This window comes from Simochromis diagramma, unplaced genomic scaffold (assembly GCF_900408965.1).
Source record: "Simochromis diagramma unplaced genomic scaffold, fSimDia1.1 OVJJ01000176.1, whole genome shotgun sequence".
Taxonomy (NCBI): Eukaryota; Metazoa; Chordata; class Actinopteri; order Cichliformes; family Cichlidae; genus Simochromis; species Simochromis diagramma.
The window spans coordinates 7,612,367-7,630,220 of record NW_024386892.1 but is presented as its reverse complement, the minus strand read 5'-3'; the positions used below and the strand labels follow the sequence as shown (position 1 = coordinate 7,630,220).

General features: G+C 42.5%; 1 protein-coding gene across 3 annotated transcripts in view; it reads right to left on the bottom strand.

Annotated features, from left to right (window-relative positions):
- kalrna (kalirin RhoGEF kinase a) overlaps window positions 1-17,854 on the bottom strand; it is a 152,010-nt gene that overhangs the window by 89,924 nt on the left and 44,232 nt on the right. For all 3 annotated transcript variants that reach the window (XM_040034117.1, XM_040034118.1, XM_040034119.1), the window contains 10 exons: window positions 12,351-12,425; window positions 11,182-11,296; window positions 7,588-7,780; window positions 7,132-7,305; window positions 6,973-7,056; window positions 6,691-6,822; window positions 5,553-5,675; window positions 3,134-3,256; window positions 2,790-2,981; window positions 980-1,111 (listed from right to left, as the gene is read on the bottom strand). In XM_040034117.1, the coding sequence (XP_039890051.1) occupies window positions 980-1,111; window positions 2,790-2,981; window positions 3,134-3,256; window positions 5,553-5,675; window positions 6,691-6,822; window positions 6,973-7,056; window positions 7,132-7,305; window positions 7,588-7,780; window positions 11,182-11,296; window positions 12,351-12,425 (1,343 nt within the window). The remainder of the gene's footprint in view (window positions 1-979; window positions 1,112-2,789; window positions 2,982-3,133; window positions 3,257-5,552; window positions 5,676-6,690; window positions 6,823-6,972; window positions 7,057-7,131; window positions 7,306-7,587; window positions 7,781-11,181; window positions 11,297-12,350; window positions 12,426-17,854) is intronic.

Sequence of the window (17,854 nt, the reverse complement as noted above, 5' to 3'; positions counted from 1 at the left end):
ACTCCAATACCAGTGTCCTGAACTGCAGTGACAGCAGTCCTTGTTCCCGGTGAGTCTGGCACACAAACTAGTTTGTTCTCAGCTGTGGGTTCTGGTTAGAGTGGTGTTCTAGTGTGCAACAGATCTGAATATGTGGCAGAACAAGCTAAACTGTCCCAGCAGCTGCAATCCATCATGGACTGTATAACTGTGAGACTCGAGACTACTCACAGCCATAGGGGACCACTGCAGCACAAATCCAACACGCTCATTAGCAACAACTACAATGTCAAAAAGAGGTCAAGAGATTATGTGTCGCAAAATATATCTGATGCATCTGTACAGCCCACCCAAGAGAAAGGCTTCTATAAATGAATTAGCATGGCACATGTCACATTTGCATAAGTATGCAAAAAACAATATTTGTCACATGGTTGCACAGATTATTGAAAACCAGAATCCAAAGGGTCTGAATCCACTGCAGGCATGACAGATCCCATTAAAGAGGAAGTCTCTCCTCCTTTAAAGCAACCACCTCACCTTCACCTTCACTCATTTAACCCCCGTCTAAAGATAAAACTCCAGAATGCTGCTGCGAGCACAGAATACATTTACTGAAGTGTCTTCACACAACAGCTTGAAGGGTTAGTGCAGCAACTGCCCGATGGCACCCTGTCATCACAGCCAGTCTCAGTCCGCAGTACTGGCAGCATCCGCAAGAGGCTCTGGAGCCCAAATATTTCAATGTTTTTTACACGTGACATTGTTTACAGCAACGTTTCTGGACATTAAAGATGTTTTAAATCCTAAATGTTTTCCAGACAAACAGGTTGTGGAGTGACCACATTACCAAAGTGATCAGCTCTTCACAGATCACAGACGCTGCAGGCACACAGCCGGCGTTATGCTGCAGAATCCAGTCGGATTTTGTTTCTGTGTGATGTTTGTCAGCTTCAGCTGCTGCTAACATTCATTTGAGTGAGTAGGTTGGGCGGTTTACCTCAGTGTACGCCTGGGTCACTTGCTCATAAAGGCTCTGGTGACGGTGAATGGCAATCTCCAACTCCTGCATCTCAGATGGTAACCCGCCCTCGCTGCAGACTTTACACCAGGTCTCCACCTCAGACAGAAACTTATGAATGAAACAGACACACAGATGGATTCATACAGTGTGTGCATTCATGAGAAGATTCATTCAACAAAATGATGTTTCTCTGGTTCCTTGACAGTATCAGATATTCTGGGTCAGCTTTGGTCTGTTCCATATAACCATGATCAACGTCCTTTTGTGGCTTACTGTCCGTATGGGAGCGTTTAATCTACCCTTCTCTGCATCACTACAGTAATGCTTCAAACTCTTGATGAAAGTAGAACAGTTTTTTTCATTTTTAAGGTGGTAGTGTTGAGATAAAGTCCTGCAGTTCGGACAAATATTGGGCCTAACATCAGGCAGGCCAAGGTCAGCCAGAGTCCAGATGTGGCAGGACTCAGTGCCTGCTCACATGAGCTATAGCTAGGCTAATACTGGTCTACATGTTTGGTAAATCTCATCAAATCTGTCTCTGAACCAGGTCACCGTCTCAACCAGGGTCAGAGGTCAAAACAGGCAAATTTCCAAAAATTATAACATGCTATATATTACAAGATTTTCCAAAGGAGAATTCATGGATAACTTTAAATGTAAATATATAAACAGGTGGAAATTCTGCAGAAAGTGCTGAAATGATCCAAATGATGGAAATGTAAATGATCAACCTACAGAGGCCTGAATTCAAAGAAACGCCAAAAATGATGCAGCAGCCAAGTCCATGCAGCTCAAAATGGTACTCATGGCGTCCTGGACATCTCCTCCCAGATCTGGACCAGGGGAATACCAAAGCTCCTGGGATCGCCGTATGGACCAAAACTTAATGTCCCAGATGGTTTAGGTTAGACTATCAATTAGCTCATCCTCCACACCCTGACACCCTGCTCCAGCATGACAGTGGTTCTGACCCACGTCTAATGCGGGACCCTTTCACATGTGCCACAGTGGTGAGGCTGAACCTGCTCTGACCTGTGAAAAGCACAGGGTGTCTGATATTCCACAGCAAATCCCAGTCATACAGTTAACCAATGCCAGTGAGGCGATGGCTGGTGTGGCACTTTATAAATAAAGCTGAACTGACCTGTGAATCCTTTTTTATTATCTCATTATTTCATCATAGTTTTTTGTTTACATGCATTCTCAACAGCCTCTTTAGAAGCGTCTACATGGCTTAAAAGGAAGACCCACTTTATCTCCTTCTCCCTGTTTTTCACACTGTACTCTCACTGTATCCTTTCTGTAGCTTTGCCAGTTTTCTTTCCATTTTTCCTCCTGAGTCAACACGTATCTGCTTTTCTGTTGGAGTCAGTGTCATCCAATCCCTCTCCTGTCCCCACTTCTCTCCCTCTCCCTGTCTTTCATCTCGTGCTTTCTCAAATGTTCTCTTGTAGCTAATGTCAAGGGCCCAGCAGGAATCAAACAGGTTCCATCTGTTGCCATGTCAACCTTCCAAGAATCAGCAGTAGAGCAGTTTGATCTATTAAATATAATCAGACAGCATAAATGTCCCATTTGCATGTTACATTCTAGACATGTGTCTACTGCAGAGAGACTTTTAGATTAGACAGTTACCCGATCAGTCACCAGTAAGTGGTGCAGCTTGTCCTCTGTGACAGAGAAGTCCTTACATCGGTTAGAAAGGGTGGCCGACGTCCCCCCTGTGAAGGCTGGGTAAGTGAGTATCTGCTCAGAAACATCTGGGAAGGTTTTCCTGGGATCTCACCTGCTCAGCCTTCTGGTGAAAGACAGATGACATGGCCAGGATGGTGGAGCGTTCGTCAAGTGCAGCAGCAAAGCTTTTCCAGTCCTGATCCAGCTGTCCTGAGATCTGTTTAATCTGAGTGGAGGCGTAGTGGCCGGCCTCCGCCAGACGACTCGCCACCGACATGATTCTGTTGATGTTTACGTAGGCATTCTGGGAAGAAAGAGCCTCCATCAAAAGACTGTTGCTCCAACTGTCAGCAGTTTACACAGAAATTAAACCAGTTGACCTAATGCTGCCAGTCATTTTTACAACACGATAAATGATAAATGAGGTTTGCAAAGAACTACGAAGGCGTTGTGTACCATGGAGTTCATGGCAAAGTGATTGTGTTGAGTCTGTAGCTCCACAGCGTGCTGGTAACCTCGGCCGATCTCCGTGTGGCTCTGCAGGAACAATTCCTTATTGTGGCTGATCCAGTCAAACATCTGCAGGCAGACCACACAGCAGATCAGTGCAATGATTCACACCACATGTAAACTCGCGATAACACAAAACATTATCAGTAATGCACCGAATCCCTCGAAATCCAAAGTCCCAAAGACTTCAGTGCAGACACAGACATACACAGCTGAGTGTCTACAGTGTGGAAAGTTAAGAAAAAGTTAGCCTACCCTGAAGGATGATGAAGAATTCATCCTTTCACGCAGATACGGGTTGGTTATTGTGCTGCGCGGTAACCACGGCAACCAAGACACAGCCATTTTTCTTGCAGCGTTTTCCACAAAACAAACGCCTCGTCAGGCCTGAATGTTTTCCCGGCCCGACCGCGAGAGCTGAGTGATTCCCGGTGTAAATGGGTCCACACACCCCCACAGTGCCTCGCTGTGACAACACTGATGTGGACAAAAACCTTCTCTTTTTTCTCTCTGTTTGCTTTACAGTAAATATTTATCTGCATGTGGATTTCTGTATGGAGCAGCAGAGCAAGCCGCCAGCGTGTGTCTGTCTGTGTACGAGAGGGGAGCTTTTATGCTCCCATCAACAACACAGCTCTGTTATCAGGAGGCAGAGGTACAAGCTGACAGTAAGATATTATAAACTGTGCCTCCATGAACATAAAAACTGCAGCTTTCGTAGTAATTACTGTATTTTAATGTAGCAGGACCTGCCTGTGAGCCCTCTGCCGTTTCACCTGTACAACAGTGAGGCCAGTCTTTGTATCCCCATCACCCGAGCAGAATAACAACTAAAGTAAGTCATAATAATCACCTTTGCCTTTGAACAATAGCTACAGTCTGGTCCTAATACCAAATGCACCAATCACAGAATGGGAAATGTCCCTATATAGCATTTTGGACTGAAACAGGAGTAGCTGTTGTAAACAGGCTGGTATGTTAATGAATGGAATGACGGGAATTCTAACATTCATTCACAATTCCAACTAACTCAGAGAAAATAAAGCGATGTTGGCTGATTTTCCACTGGAATAACTGCGACTTATTCCTGTGTTTAGAGAAATGCCACAGGCTAATTCATCCAGGCCACAGTGGAGTTTCCCAACACAGTGACTGTACAGATGTAAAGAGCAGCTGTTTGCAGCTGTGCTGAATGAAGTAAATCTTCTGTGATTTTAGGTTATTTTTGTTGAAGTGCCTGAAACTATTTTTAGATGGCAGCGTCTCATTATGACGTGTGACTCAGTACACAGAGGCTCCATCAACAACAGGTCTCCATCACAAAGGGACAGTTTATTCATAGGTGTTGAGCTACACTGCCTTTGGTGTTTACACATCATCTACTTCTCAGGACGAGAAGCCCGTTCTATCAGGTACAATCAGAGGTTTTCAGGTCCTAATGGTGATTTACCTTTTACATCACCATGGTATCTTACTGTATACGGCACAGCTCTGGAAGTACATAAGAGAGTACTGACCAATCAGTTCTCTAGTAAACAGCATGACCTAGAAGATGAGGTGACCGGACCTCGGTGTGCAGACAGTAAGAGGGTTTTTAGTCATTGTCTTTCCCGAGTAAGAGACACTGTGTAAGTCTTGAACTTCATTCATATTCAGATTTCTGCTTCCAAGGAGCTGATCTGTCATTTTTAAAGTGGTGCTTTTTCACTCCAGTCCTTCTACCTGAACATTTGATTTTTAAGCAACTTCACACAAACTATGAAGCATTCATGCACAACCTCGAGGAATAAAACAGACAATGTAGCATCAGTTTTAGATTGTAGTTTTAGGCATGTTGTTGCTAGCAGCTAGATTGATAATCATAAAAAGCATATTTGCACCAACAAGGTGATTCTGAAGAGTTATTAAAGTCCGGCATACCTCAGTATGAAACGCAAGCAAGCGACAAAGTGTGTCCTGAAATTATTTGAGGAAACTTGAAGGCAATTGAAGGTTTGCCAGGCCGAAACAGCAGACGAACAACATATTATCCAGCTGATAACTACCTCAGTGTGAAAGCTTAGCCTTATCTTTCAATGTCAAACCCAAAGAAGAAGAAGATAGCCTCGATATGCTGAACTGTGGCTGCAGCTCAGGAGGTAGCACAGGTCAGCTAAGGCTGGTCATTCAATCTCTGGCTGCTCTAGTCTGCAGGTCAGGTATACTAACCCCAGTGCGTTTAACATAAAGCAGTGCAGGTGAATGAGGCATGCATAACAGCATTATATCAGAGCTGGTGCACACGCCAGCACAGGCCCCTGATGTCTTTGTACTAATCCCAGCCTCGTCCTTCCTCACACTCTGGTCATATTTAGGTGTAACTCACTTTTTCTGCATCCTGTTCAAAGAGGCGCAGCTGGAAGCACTGGTCCAGCTTCAGTTTCCTGACATGCCACATCTGATGGAGATGTTGTCTGGTGGAATGCAGCTTATCCAGCAGACTGGCCACCTGTCAGGAAAAGCACAATGTGTCACATGGTCCTAAAAGACAACAGCAAGCTCATCGAGGGTGTCTTACATTTCATTCAGCACATCACTTCTGATCTGAATGTGATGGCAGGTTTTCTTTGGATTGAACCAACAGTTCATTACGTCTATCTTTTACACTGCTGTGTTACTGCTGTGTTTAGTACTGCAGGTGCACAAGTGGGGAAACAAAACAGCACCTGCATGTGTATAATTCCACAGTTTAGCCTCACCTTCTCACTCGCATGCCATTGGCCGGTTTGATATTGCCTTTATGATCCTCTTTGATCCAAAACGTAAAGCACAGATTTAAATATGAAAGATGTCTCACACTCATACATCAATGTAAATGCTGCTCACGCAGGCAATGCACATGTACTTCATGTGCTTAATGCAAACAAGCTGTGCACTCAAATTTTCCCTGTGGAGTCCTTTGGCTAATGAGCTAATATGCAGCCAGCACTTGTCAGATAATGAGGGTTGCTAACCAGCTGGCTAATGAGAAAAAATAAGGCTGTGGACTGAATCTTGTGTTATGATACCATGTGCTTTAAGCATTCAGCAGCTGGAAGGATGTGAGTTTCATTTAGTTATGAACAAAACTGTCAATAATCATCTAGACTCAGTTCACTTTTATCTATATAGCACCAAATCACAACAACAGTGGCCTCAAAGCGGTCAACGTTACTGATCATGTACGATGTGGGCCCTGATTATGTAGGCATGAAAGTATACCTGCAGGTTTGCAGTTAATATTCCAGTAAGTACTCTTATATAAGGCCAAAAGCATCTGCAAGCATCATGCATGGATACATTAGTATCTGAATGTGCCACAGCAATTCTCATGTCTAGGTTCAAAGTTTTGTTTGCATCAGAAAGTATAGATAAACCACAATAGAAGCTACTATTCTTGTTTGGGGCCAGCCTGTGTTAACCTTAGCATAAATAAAAAAACTGTATGCTGGGAGATCTTCTTTGCTGGGCTGGACGTTCCTTACCTTGGGCACAAGGCTCTGAAAGTCAGCTGAGCCTGAGATGCAGTTTCTCCCTGAAAAGCCATCACTCGATCTGATACACTGGAGCAGCCTCTGGCCTTCCTGGTCTAATTCCTCCACTGGAGCCTTTAGCACCTGCAGGAGAGTAGCTTCAGTGGCTTTGCACAGTTCAATCCTCTCATTAATAGTAGGAGAACACTGAATTGTGCTGGCTTTAGCACAGCTCGATCTAGAGCGATAATAAAGTCTCTGACTGTGTCTGCACCTGTACTGATAGTGACTCACCTTTTTCTTAAGCTGGGTGTGTTCCTCTATCAGTCGCCGAGAGCCTTCCACATCTGCAGGAAAGTCCTTCTTGGACAGGAGCTCCTGCAGAAGACAGGAAACACTGGTCATATCGGCCATAGCAGTTACTCCCATTCTTTGAGCCTTTGCTGCCCCCACCTGCAGATCCTCCAGTCTGGACAGCAGATGAACAGCATTGGACATGAACTCCTCCAATGACACCCTGAGATCCATCCACTCCTCGTGGTTGTAGTCCAGCGAGCCTTCAAAGTCGTCTGTGAGCTGGGAGGGATCCACTAGCTTGGCAAGACCTTCAACTGACACCATGTTGGTCTGTTCACACAGACACAGGTTAGAGGTGAGTTCTGACTACCTGCTGTGCTTCATGTTCTTACTACAGTGTAGTGACTGCAGCGTCTGAGCCACATATATAAATACATGCGTAAATCATAATGGCAGCTTGTGGAAATCAATGATGCCTGAAAGTATTATTAGTTATTATCAGTTTGCCACACAAATAGCATTACAGCACTAATCTCTAATCATCTTACTGTTAATAAGATTTCCTTTGAACGATCAAAGCCGTGTTGGGTAAAACACACAAAGCCCACTGACCTCAAAAGAGAACTTTGCACTCCCGAAGTTCGTCTTCTGTTTCTGCCAAAAGTTGTCGGGCTTAATGATGAGAGCCACACAGATCTCAGCTGGGAAAGACTCCTGCAGCGTCTTGAGCAGAGGCTTAATCAGCTCCCACTTTGAACCTCGCATGTCAATGATGACAGTGAAGCCACGCTTGCATACGTCCTCGCTGACGGGACACAGACAAACAAGATGAGGAGGCAGAAGAGGCTCAGAGGAAATGATTAGTATCCCTGTTATACGAGCCTTAAAGTGAACCAGACAATGCAGTTGTCTGCTACAGACCAATGTCTCAAAACCATCAGGTCCATTTGTGGTTGCCCCACAGATGGGGAGCGTCTGAGGCGGCAGCCTTGTTTCACTGGTGTCGTCAGCAGTCTGAATATGTTTGATATTTAAAAGAAACTTTCAGAGGGACATTTAGCAGAAGACGTCAATCTTATTCTGCTATGCTGTGGCCTGTAAGTGACAGTCGCACTGCAGGTAAAACATAAGTGCAATCCCATCAGATAATCTGGATGATATATTCCAGCATGGACGTGTTTGACGTTCTGAGCAGGTAAACTATTTTCTGTTTGCAGAAGAAACTAAACACGCTGCAATAATAAAAGAAGCTGCAGCGGAGGGCTCTGCAGGAATGAAACGTACTGTTTCTACGGGGGAACATTATGTTTCCAGCTGAAACACAAGTGGTAACAAAGTGGCAGTTTTCAGTGTTTTCCTTTCTTTCAGTGCAACCAGATGTGTGCATGTATCTACCTCTAGCACAGCACATCCACATGCAGGCGTTTGTTGAGCACAGCTCAAGTGCTGGACGATGGCTTCTTGAAGCTGACAGTTGAGAAGATTTCTCCCAATCAGAGCCATAAACAGACAGAAACTCAAGCAGTTCAGTGCCTGACTCAGAGGAACTGCAGCATAACAACTGAACTGAACCCAAACTGCCACAACCTAAAATTCAGTTACTGCAGCTGATTCGAGTGCCACAGCTCCACCTTCAGTAACATGCAGAGTCTATTACAGTTTTTTACAGACGCTAGGACACATGTCTCAATACTTAGGTCACTTTTGCAAAACTCTTCACACAATCCTCCTAACTGACCGTCAGCTTGGCAAAGCAGTTCATTTCACATTCAAAATGCACTACAACTACCAAAACACTTTATTCAGGTCTCAAATAAACTCATTCTTCCAGAACACTAGCAAAGGTTGACAGCCGACAAACACACTTTGTCAGCCACAAAACAATGACCTAAAAAACACTAACAACATGTAGCATTACACAGTGTTTTCTTGTGTAAAACAAGGACACATCTCTGTTTATAATTTCAATATATGTTACTGGAATGAATCAGACATCATGCAGAATTCGTTAATATTTGTTTATGTATTTTTATTTTTTTGCACTAAGTAATCCCAAAATACAAGAATTTGTATACACACCATCCACTGATACACATACAATAGTAATGCTAATCTACTCGGTCTTCTCCATTTGGCCACAGGTTCTCATCCACATCACATTTTATGTCATCTAGGGCAACACACCTAGGAAAGAATCTTCTGGCTGCCAGAATTGAAGGAGTTGAACAATTGAAGGAGTAACACCTGTGTAGATGTTCATCTACAATGAGAATCAGCTGTGGCTGGTTAAACTGCATTTTTAGATTTAAAATATGTTTCAATAAAATATTGCTGTTGCATTTTGCTGTCTTTTCAAGTTTTGCATTGTGTTATTGTTTTGACCATAAGTTTAACAGTTTTGACAACAGTATGTAAGCACATGCAAAATGTCCTGTCCGTACAAAGATTTTTGGCAGTTGTTGTGTCTGAGTGAGAAGATAATTCATGAAATTTGAGAGATGTAGTCATTGAATGCATTTTGTGCCAAAACAATGATAACTGGTCCTCAGTTTAGCCCACATAGACTTCTGTTGTGCTCACTGTGTGAGGAGTTTTGCAAACGTGACCTAAGTATTGAGACATGTGTCCTAGCGTCTGTAAAAAACTGTAAAATAAAGTCAGTTCATCCATTATAACCTGCAGACAGACCCCGTCACCCTGGAAACAGCAGTTCGATTAGCAAAAGTGGGTAAATGCATTTATGTGTGCATTAGTCTCTGACAGTACAGATTATTGTCAAAGGCTCTGGTTGCAAACTTTCTATAACACGTCACCACTGTGTTCTGTCACATTTCCTTCTTCAGCAGTCGTCTCTAAACACAAACTGGCCGTCCTTTATCCTCGGGCTCACTCACATGTGACGGATGTGTTTGGGGTCCACGGAGGGTTCTGAAGAGTCTCAGCTACACACAGGACGGCATAAGGCCACTCTCACTGCAGTCCTCTACTGTCACATGGTCTAATCTACCACCACCCATTGGGCTGAAGCATCATCTTGACAAACCTCTCAAATTCTGGCATCAGTCTGGAAATGACCCGGCAGTGATCTCGGCCCTTTGCACAGCTATTTTTACTTTACATTTTGAATTCCTCTGTGCACGACTCAGTGAAATGTGGGTCTCGAATAAGTTAAATCAAATCATTTCGATCAAGACGATTAAAGAATGTAGAAAAGTTTGTGCTGATATTTACCAGATCAGTCAGACGGCTGAATGATGCTTAACACTGTCAGCACACTGTATCTGAACAGGCAGCATTTTATATTATGTGCATGTGTGTTTACAGCATTTCACTGTATAACTCAGTTATTTTACTCATGCATGTTCAAGCTTTCATCCTGATACGTTTTGCATTTAAAATGATTCTGGCCAAACTTTAGATCCATCCATCAGCTTCCACTTATCCTTTTCAGGGTCGTGGGGGGCGCTGGAGCCTATCCCCGCTGTCACAGGGCGAGAGGCGGGGTCCACCCTGGACAGGTCTGTCGCAGGGCCAACACACAGGGACAGACAACCAGTCGCACTCACATTCACACCTACGGGCAATTTGGATTAATCAACTAACCTATCCCCACAAGCTGCATGTCTTTGGATGATAAATAAATTCATGCACCCCACAACTGCTAAACAGAGATTGCAATTTAATTTTAGCTTTAAAAATCACCTGCTAAAAAAAACTACTACTACTAACTGAACATATTTTAACTGGATTTTTTTCCTGTGGTCGTCTAAATGCTGCCAGTTTGAGAACCGCTGCTTTAAATCAACTTAAACTGAAACGATATTAAAAACTATGAGACCAAAACGAAAACGTTCCCTGTGTGCAGAATGACTGGGGCAGGCCTGTGCCTAATATTTCGACTGCTTTCCTTGTAACACCCTCAGACTGTGTGAGTGCTCACAGACCGGCTCTTGTGTGCTGCAAACACTGCAGCTTTCATGCTGATGCAAATTAAACACTGGTCTACGCCTGCTGTTGTAACAGACTACAAGGAAGCACTTAATTGCTTAAATGTCCACTCCAGCCTTCACTGCTTCCTTAAGTGCCCGTCGCACTTGAGTCTAACTAAATGTCCTAATAGAGCGGCTAGTAGAAAGACAACAGATGATACCTCTAACGTGAAAATGAAGGCAGACGTGTGTGTGTGTGTGTGGTGTGTGTGAGTACCTGGGGACAGTAGACAGGTAGGTTACCAGCCTCCTCAGGTCCTCGGGTTTTATTCGGTCATGGTTGCTCCTGGCAGGAAATGTCAGAATTGGTCCTCCTCGTTTATCTCGTCCACCTGCAAGTAGATGCACAAGAAAAACCTTAAAGCCAAAACACACGTGTTCAGGCAGGTAATCCAGGGTGAGTTTACATCTACATGTGAATCAGTGGAATGACGTCCAGCGACACTTAAAGTAGTAAGTAAAGTGTTACCACTTTGTTAAGTGACCACCACGTTTTGGTGGTCACAAATAAACCAGCTGACCAATTAAAATTTAACGAGGTGGTATTGGCTGATTGGTTAAGCCACAAACCGAATAGGTTCAGGACTGAACCACTACAGGTTAAAAGGGGAGACAGTCAACATGTGCTCATCCCACAAGCTGCGACACATCCTGCTGGTCATCAGCAGGGGCTGCAGAGGTGTTGAGCAGCAACGCTGTCCTCAACAGTTCTGTTGTTCAGGTGTCGCACAGTTTTCTTCTCAGTGTCTTTTTAACATTGTTGGAATGGATCAGAGTGATGCAGGTTTCAAAATAAAAGCAGGGGAACAGTGAAGCACATGTTCATCTTCCAAACTTCCAACGTTAGATTGCTTGTTAAACTATGTGTAGAAGAGTGTGCCGGCCACACTGGTGTGTTGTTTGGATGTTTGCTTTGGCAGTGAATGAGCTCTAAGGGCAGAGGAGAGACGTTCCCATGGTGTGAATAGATTGGATGATCTTCCCTCTGCCTTTCCTGCCTCAGGATGTGCGTGAGTCCAATGAGCTTTTCACGTGTGCAGATATGTGAGTAATAATATACTCGACTATATTCTAAACAGGACTGTGGACAGTCCACGGGACGTTCTTCTTACTGGTCCTTTTCCTTATGACTGAAAAAAATCCCATCTTTTTGTGTTCAACATGAAAAGATTATATAAATTTCAAAACATTCTTAACTGTCAAACAATGTTACTAAACATGAAGAATAGCTCCTAACGCATCAAACACCTCTGTGTTCGTCCTGCATGACCATGGTGGTGGGGACAGGCTCTTTGCTGTAGGACACTCAGGGGGCTGATGTAAAGTTCTCCTGAAACAGACTGGAGGGTTGTGGATTTAACACCAACAACACTGACTGACACTCACCTGACACAAAGGCAACTTTTTCCTTTAAAATAGGAAGAACATCAGAGGCCTTGATGCCTTCAGTCCTGAAGGGCCCTGGAGAGATGCAGGGAGAGAGAATATCAGCATGAATCTCACCAGTGGATCACCGTTCCTAGGAGACACTGTAATCTGTTACGGTTACATCACTATAAGCATTTCACATCTTAATAGCTCTTCAGTAGATGTAGAGCAGAAGTAACTTAAGTAAACTTAAGTTAACACACACAACATTAATAACAGCAAGTCAGCAGAATCCATAGAAAGGGGAGAGGGAGGGATTATTTAAAACGCCTTCACTCTGTTTGAGAGAAAGACCTTTACAATCACTTCACAGTACACCGTCCCCTCACTCTTATTGTGCTTTTCACCTTCTGTCCTTGATATTAATCAGCTGCATCTCCCATAAACACCGTGGAACAGTGAGTGTGATGGTGACGACACAGCGTGACACATCCATGTGTAAACGTAATAGTAACCCACTGAGGCCTGGAAGCCAGAGGTCGCCCATAAACAGGAACAGACCAATTAGCTTTAACGATTCGTGTCACTAAAGGTTAACTATGTAATTGATCGGTTTTATGCCTGCGGTGTGTCAACAGCATCGATTAAACTTGTAAAGTTCTAGTTTCTTACTGATATTCACATGTGCTTATAAATTTACATTGGTGGTGTATTTTTGTAGTTTTCTTGGCTGCCAATGATTTAAAGTCTCCACGTGAGAGATTCATGACATTTGTTTCAGCTCTACAGTTTCTATAATCTCCTCTGAAAACTTTTATTTCAGACTTATTCCAAACTTTTTACAGATGCTTTTTTAAATTGCAGTAATTTATTAATAATAAATTATAATTACCATTTCATTGTTTGTTAGCAGTAAATTCTATCTTGTCTATTTTGTAAATCTGGGTCATATCAAACATGACTAATGACTTGTGTTTGTTTCAGCCAACGAGCACGTGGTCTCACAGTCCTTCGTGCACGTGGCTTTGGCAGCTCCAGCCATGTTTTTATCGTCTATGATGCAGACAGACTGTATGCTTACTTTACCTTTTGCTCGATCAGCTCATATCGCGTTTGCGTCTTTATCAATAAGACTTTCTCCTTCTTTCCAGTTACTGGGAATGTAAGTTGTAAAACAAAGATCCAGTTTAAGCAAGCGTAACCATGAGTGTGCATTAATCACCTCACCAGGTAAGATTGTTCCTGGTTTTACTTTAACATCTTCAGTCTTTATATTGTTTGTTTTTATACTTTAAACAGAATCAGGAGGCTGAACAAATACATCAGCTGACATGACGTTTGCACCCTTTGTGTAAAATAAATAAATGCACTCAGATTACTAAGACTGGGGTGTGTCAGCTTCATCATAGCAGGCTAACAGGCTCGTACTAAGCTGGCAGAAATGCTGCATTAAGAAGATTACACAACATGTCCGTGAAAGGGCATTACTGCTATGTTAGACAGTTTAGTTTAATAGAGTGTCTGTTTTTATTAAGAGTGCTTAGCAGTAACAGAAGCAGTGATAGGCTGTGTGGTTATGGCTAATTAGTCGGCTTAAGGCAAGCTAGTCTACTGAAAACTACGATTTCAATGTGTCAGATACATAAACATGTACAGAGGACCAAACAAGAACACGACATGATTTCCAAGTACTGACAGACTCCTGTTAGCATCGCAGACAGTGTTAGCCACTGATATTATAAATAAGCTTCTTTTCCACAACACATGGGTGTTTGTAACTTAGAGGAAACATAGATGTGTCAAACAATAACCTTATACAGGTGATCGCGTCAAGAAACAACTTGGCCAAGTCCTGTGAAGCTGAATGTCCTGTAATGAAGTCAGACCAAAACAGATGACTCTGGATTTATGTCTTTATATTCACAGGACTGGAAAAGAAAAATAGGTTGTGCTCCAGGAAACGAGGCAAAGAAGAGAGAGAAGCGAGTGTGCTGCCAAGATCAGCAGCGTTTTCTTCAGACGGTTAAACATACAGCAGAGGAAGCCAGTGTGTGTAAGGACGTAACACTCATCTGTCCTTCTGAGGGGAAACACACAGGAAACTGTCAAATGTGCTGATGCTTTTCACTTTTCTTATGGGAAGAGATTTTGATCATTTGCTGAACACATGATGGTGAGTGAGGGTTTCTTCGTCCGAGCAATCAAACAACCTTAGACACCTGTGATGGACGTCTTTACACAGAGCTGGTCCAACATTTATGTTCATGGTTACGTGATTATTTTTATGTAACACTTTCTCTTTTTGTTTCTTATCTTGCTTTGGTAAAAACTTTCAGACGGACAAATGTGACACGAGTGTCGAGTAACAACGTCCAACGTTGTTTGACATATAACTTGTGTAAATGATGATGTTTGCATTTTCTTAAACCTTTGTGCTAAATGAACTAAAGCATTGCTGTAAACTGAGTACATATGCGTGTTCGTTTCTAATTGATGTTTTTAGGATGTCCAGCAGACATGTGTGGTTTTAGGTCGGGGGTGATGTAGCATGGCGTGTTTTTGGAGACATGATCACAAGATTACCTGACTGGTGGTATGCACGTGTGAGATGTCTAACTAGGAATCCCTAATTCAGAATCAGCATACTTTATTAATCGCTAAGGAAATGATGTAGCTTACAGTCGCTCCAAGACAGCAACAGTAACAGACTGAGCTGACTGCATAATACAATATGTTACAGATTTAACAGATAGCAGTAATGTATACAAATCACTCAATAATAAACATCAATATGAATATTACAGAGGTGAGAATATATATGACTGGCATTGACTCTAACCTGTGAACTTTGTCATTTGCTGTGTTACTGTAGAGCGTGTGCAGGTGTAACTATTGCAGTGTTTACAGTGTGTTAGATGGAGTTTACAGGGAGATGACCACAGTCAGGAATGATTTCCTGTGTCATTCAGTGGTGCGTTGTGGGTAATCTCAGTCTGTCACTGAGCGTGCTCTTGAGCTGTTATTAACTGGCCTAATCTTACCAAATATTTGTGCAAACGTTTGCATGAACACTGTGTCTCTGCTTCGCTGTGATCTAATAAAAATTATGGTTTGCAGGACAGTGTGTGGAGACGCTATACCCCCCCCCCAAAAAAAAGTATTAAAATGAGAATGTAAAAAAAACAAAAACAAAAACAAAATTTTGCTGAAACAAACATGCCTTAGTTATTCAGATGTACTCCATGCTTTGGCTGTCATGTATTCTGGCTCTTCTGTAACTGCTGACACACACACACACACACACACACACACACACACACACACACACACACACACACACACACACCACTTTGTTTTTGCTACTTACAAGTGCACACTAATACTATCTAACACTAATTGTATCACTTAAAACTGAATGGTTGAAGACTGCGACTGTGCAACAAATGAATGAAGTTTGCTAATAATAGTTATAATAATATAGATTTTGTAATTTCCTACTGAAAGTATCTAAAACAGACTAATAGCCTATTTCTTCAGGCTGAGAGTTCAACTCCACAGCTGTGCACAGCATTGTCGTTCTGATCCCTTTGCCAGCAGGACCCAAAGATGGGGGCTCACTTCACAACGATGTATGTACAAAAAGAGGGGAAAAGAGAGACAGCTGCCAAGTACTGTGGTACAGTCCAATCCATCATGGAGGTACACTGGATGTGTTTCTTCTTCTATTCGGTGAATACGGACTTTATTTTGTGTATAAAATCAGTACATACTCAGCATCTTCTGTCTTTCTTTGCCCACATTCACCCATTTGTTTTTTATCCTGTGCCGTGAAACACTTTTGGGCAATGAGTTGGAGATTTATGCTGAATTCAAGGCAACAGATAATGAGCACAGCTACCACAGTGTCCTGCAGCAACGCGACACACTCTGGTTTGAACTTACTGGGACCATCAGAGCATGAAATTCAAACCAAAAGCTCTGCCCCAGGCTCTTAGGACTGGGTTTTGTTTCAACCAAGAGCTAAATACTCATGTTTTCAGGAACTAGAAGCTGTTACATGTTTAATTAAGTCTCATATATTTTGGTTTTTGTTTTGGAAGCTTTTCTATGCAGGTGTTCCAAAAAGACAAAGATGATGACCAAAGAGTGTAACCTTGTACTATGTTGTTCATGTCACTATCAGTCTGAGTAGGTGCAGAACAACAAGTGTGAAAATGAACCATAAGTGTCGGGCATGGTTGGTTTGATGGTGGCTCGTCTTCATGCTTTCAGTCTGTCACACACCTTTAATCTAACATGTGTTTTCCTCATCTCATGTCATTCTATGGTAGTGACACAGCTGTGGTTACAGAAGCATGTGGCTGTCTAATATGCATTTATGTGTGCATGTGTGCGTCCTTACAGTTACGCTGAAATTATCCAGAAACCACCTGAAACATTTGCTAGCTGCTACTAATGGAAGAAGATGTGTGCGTTGTGTTTAAGTTGAGTGAAATGAAATTTCAATTTGAAGGGCAGGCACAGCACAACAAAGTAGGGCTGTTCGATATAACGATATATATCAAATGACGATATAAAAACATCTATCGTTTCATTTTACGCTATCGTTTGTTTCGTGGTGTCACAAAATTATTATTTTTTATGGTTTTGATGGTCACTGTAGTTATTATTAAGTTCTTAAAGTTCTCTCTTTCTCTTATATTTTATATAACCACACTACGGACGGACAAGCGACTGTTTTGTTAATGGGTTGTCGTTAGCAACAACGACGGTAACACCATCGCGTGTCCGCTTGTTTATGTTCCACATAAACCTTTTACAATAAAGCTCAAGATCCTGTTGAGACTTTTCAAAATAAACTGAATCACCTGAAAGATGCAGATTATTTACGGATGAGAATTAAAAACGAGCCGCCAGGTGCTAAAAAATAGACCTTAGACTCAAACGTTAGAACAGGCTTTTCCCCGCAGCACGCCGTGTAATAAATACTCACAAAGAAAACGGCGGCTGTTACAACTTCTGTCTAAAAATGTATCGTTTCATGCATCAGTTAAGACACTCGACTCCAGCTACATGACGCGCAGCAGGAAACACTTCACGCAAGTCGAGCTGCCCCAGATTCACAGAATTTTAATGTTAAATTTCTGTGATTTACATCGTTATCGGGACGATAGATGTTTTATATCGGGATATGAGATTTTGGTCATATCGCACAGCCCTACCACAAAGTCTGCATTTAAAAAAGGACTGTATTGAATTAATATACGAACCTTGGCAAAAACTCAAATGTTGATGAAGGGTACTCAGCTTCAGATAGAACGAGATACAAAGCATTGAAACACATTAAGACAAACTTAATGAACACAGTGTCATTTGGACCCGGAAGCAGGGTTCATCATCACTTAACAACCGGATTAGAGGAAACTGACCAACACCCCCCATGCACACACACACACACACACACACACACACTTTTTCAAAGTATTCTGTTCCTGCTGCCAAAATTTATGAATTAAACTTGG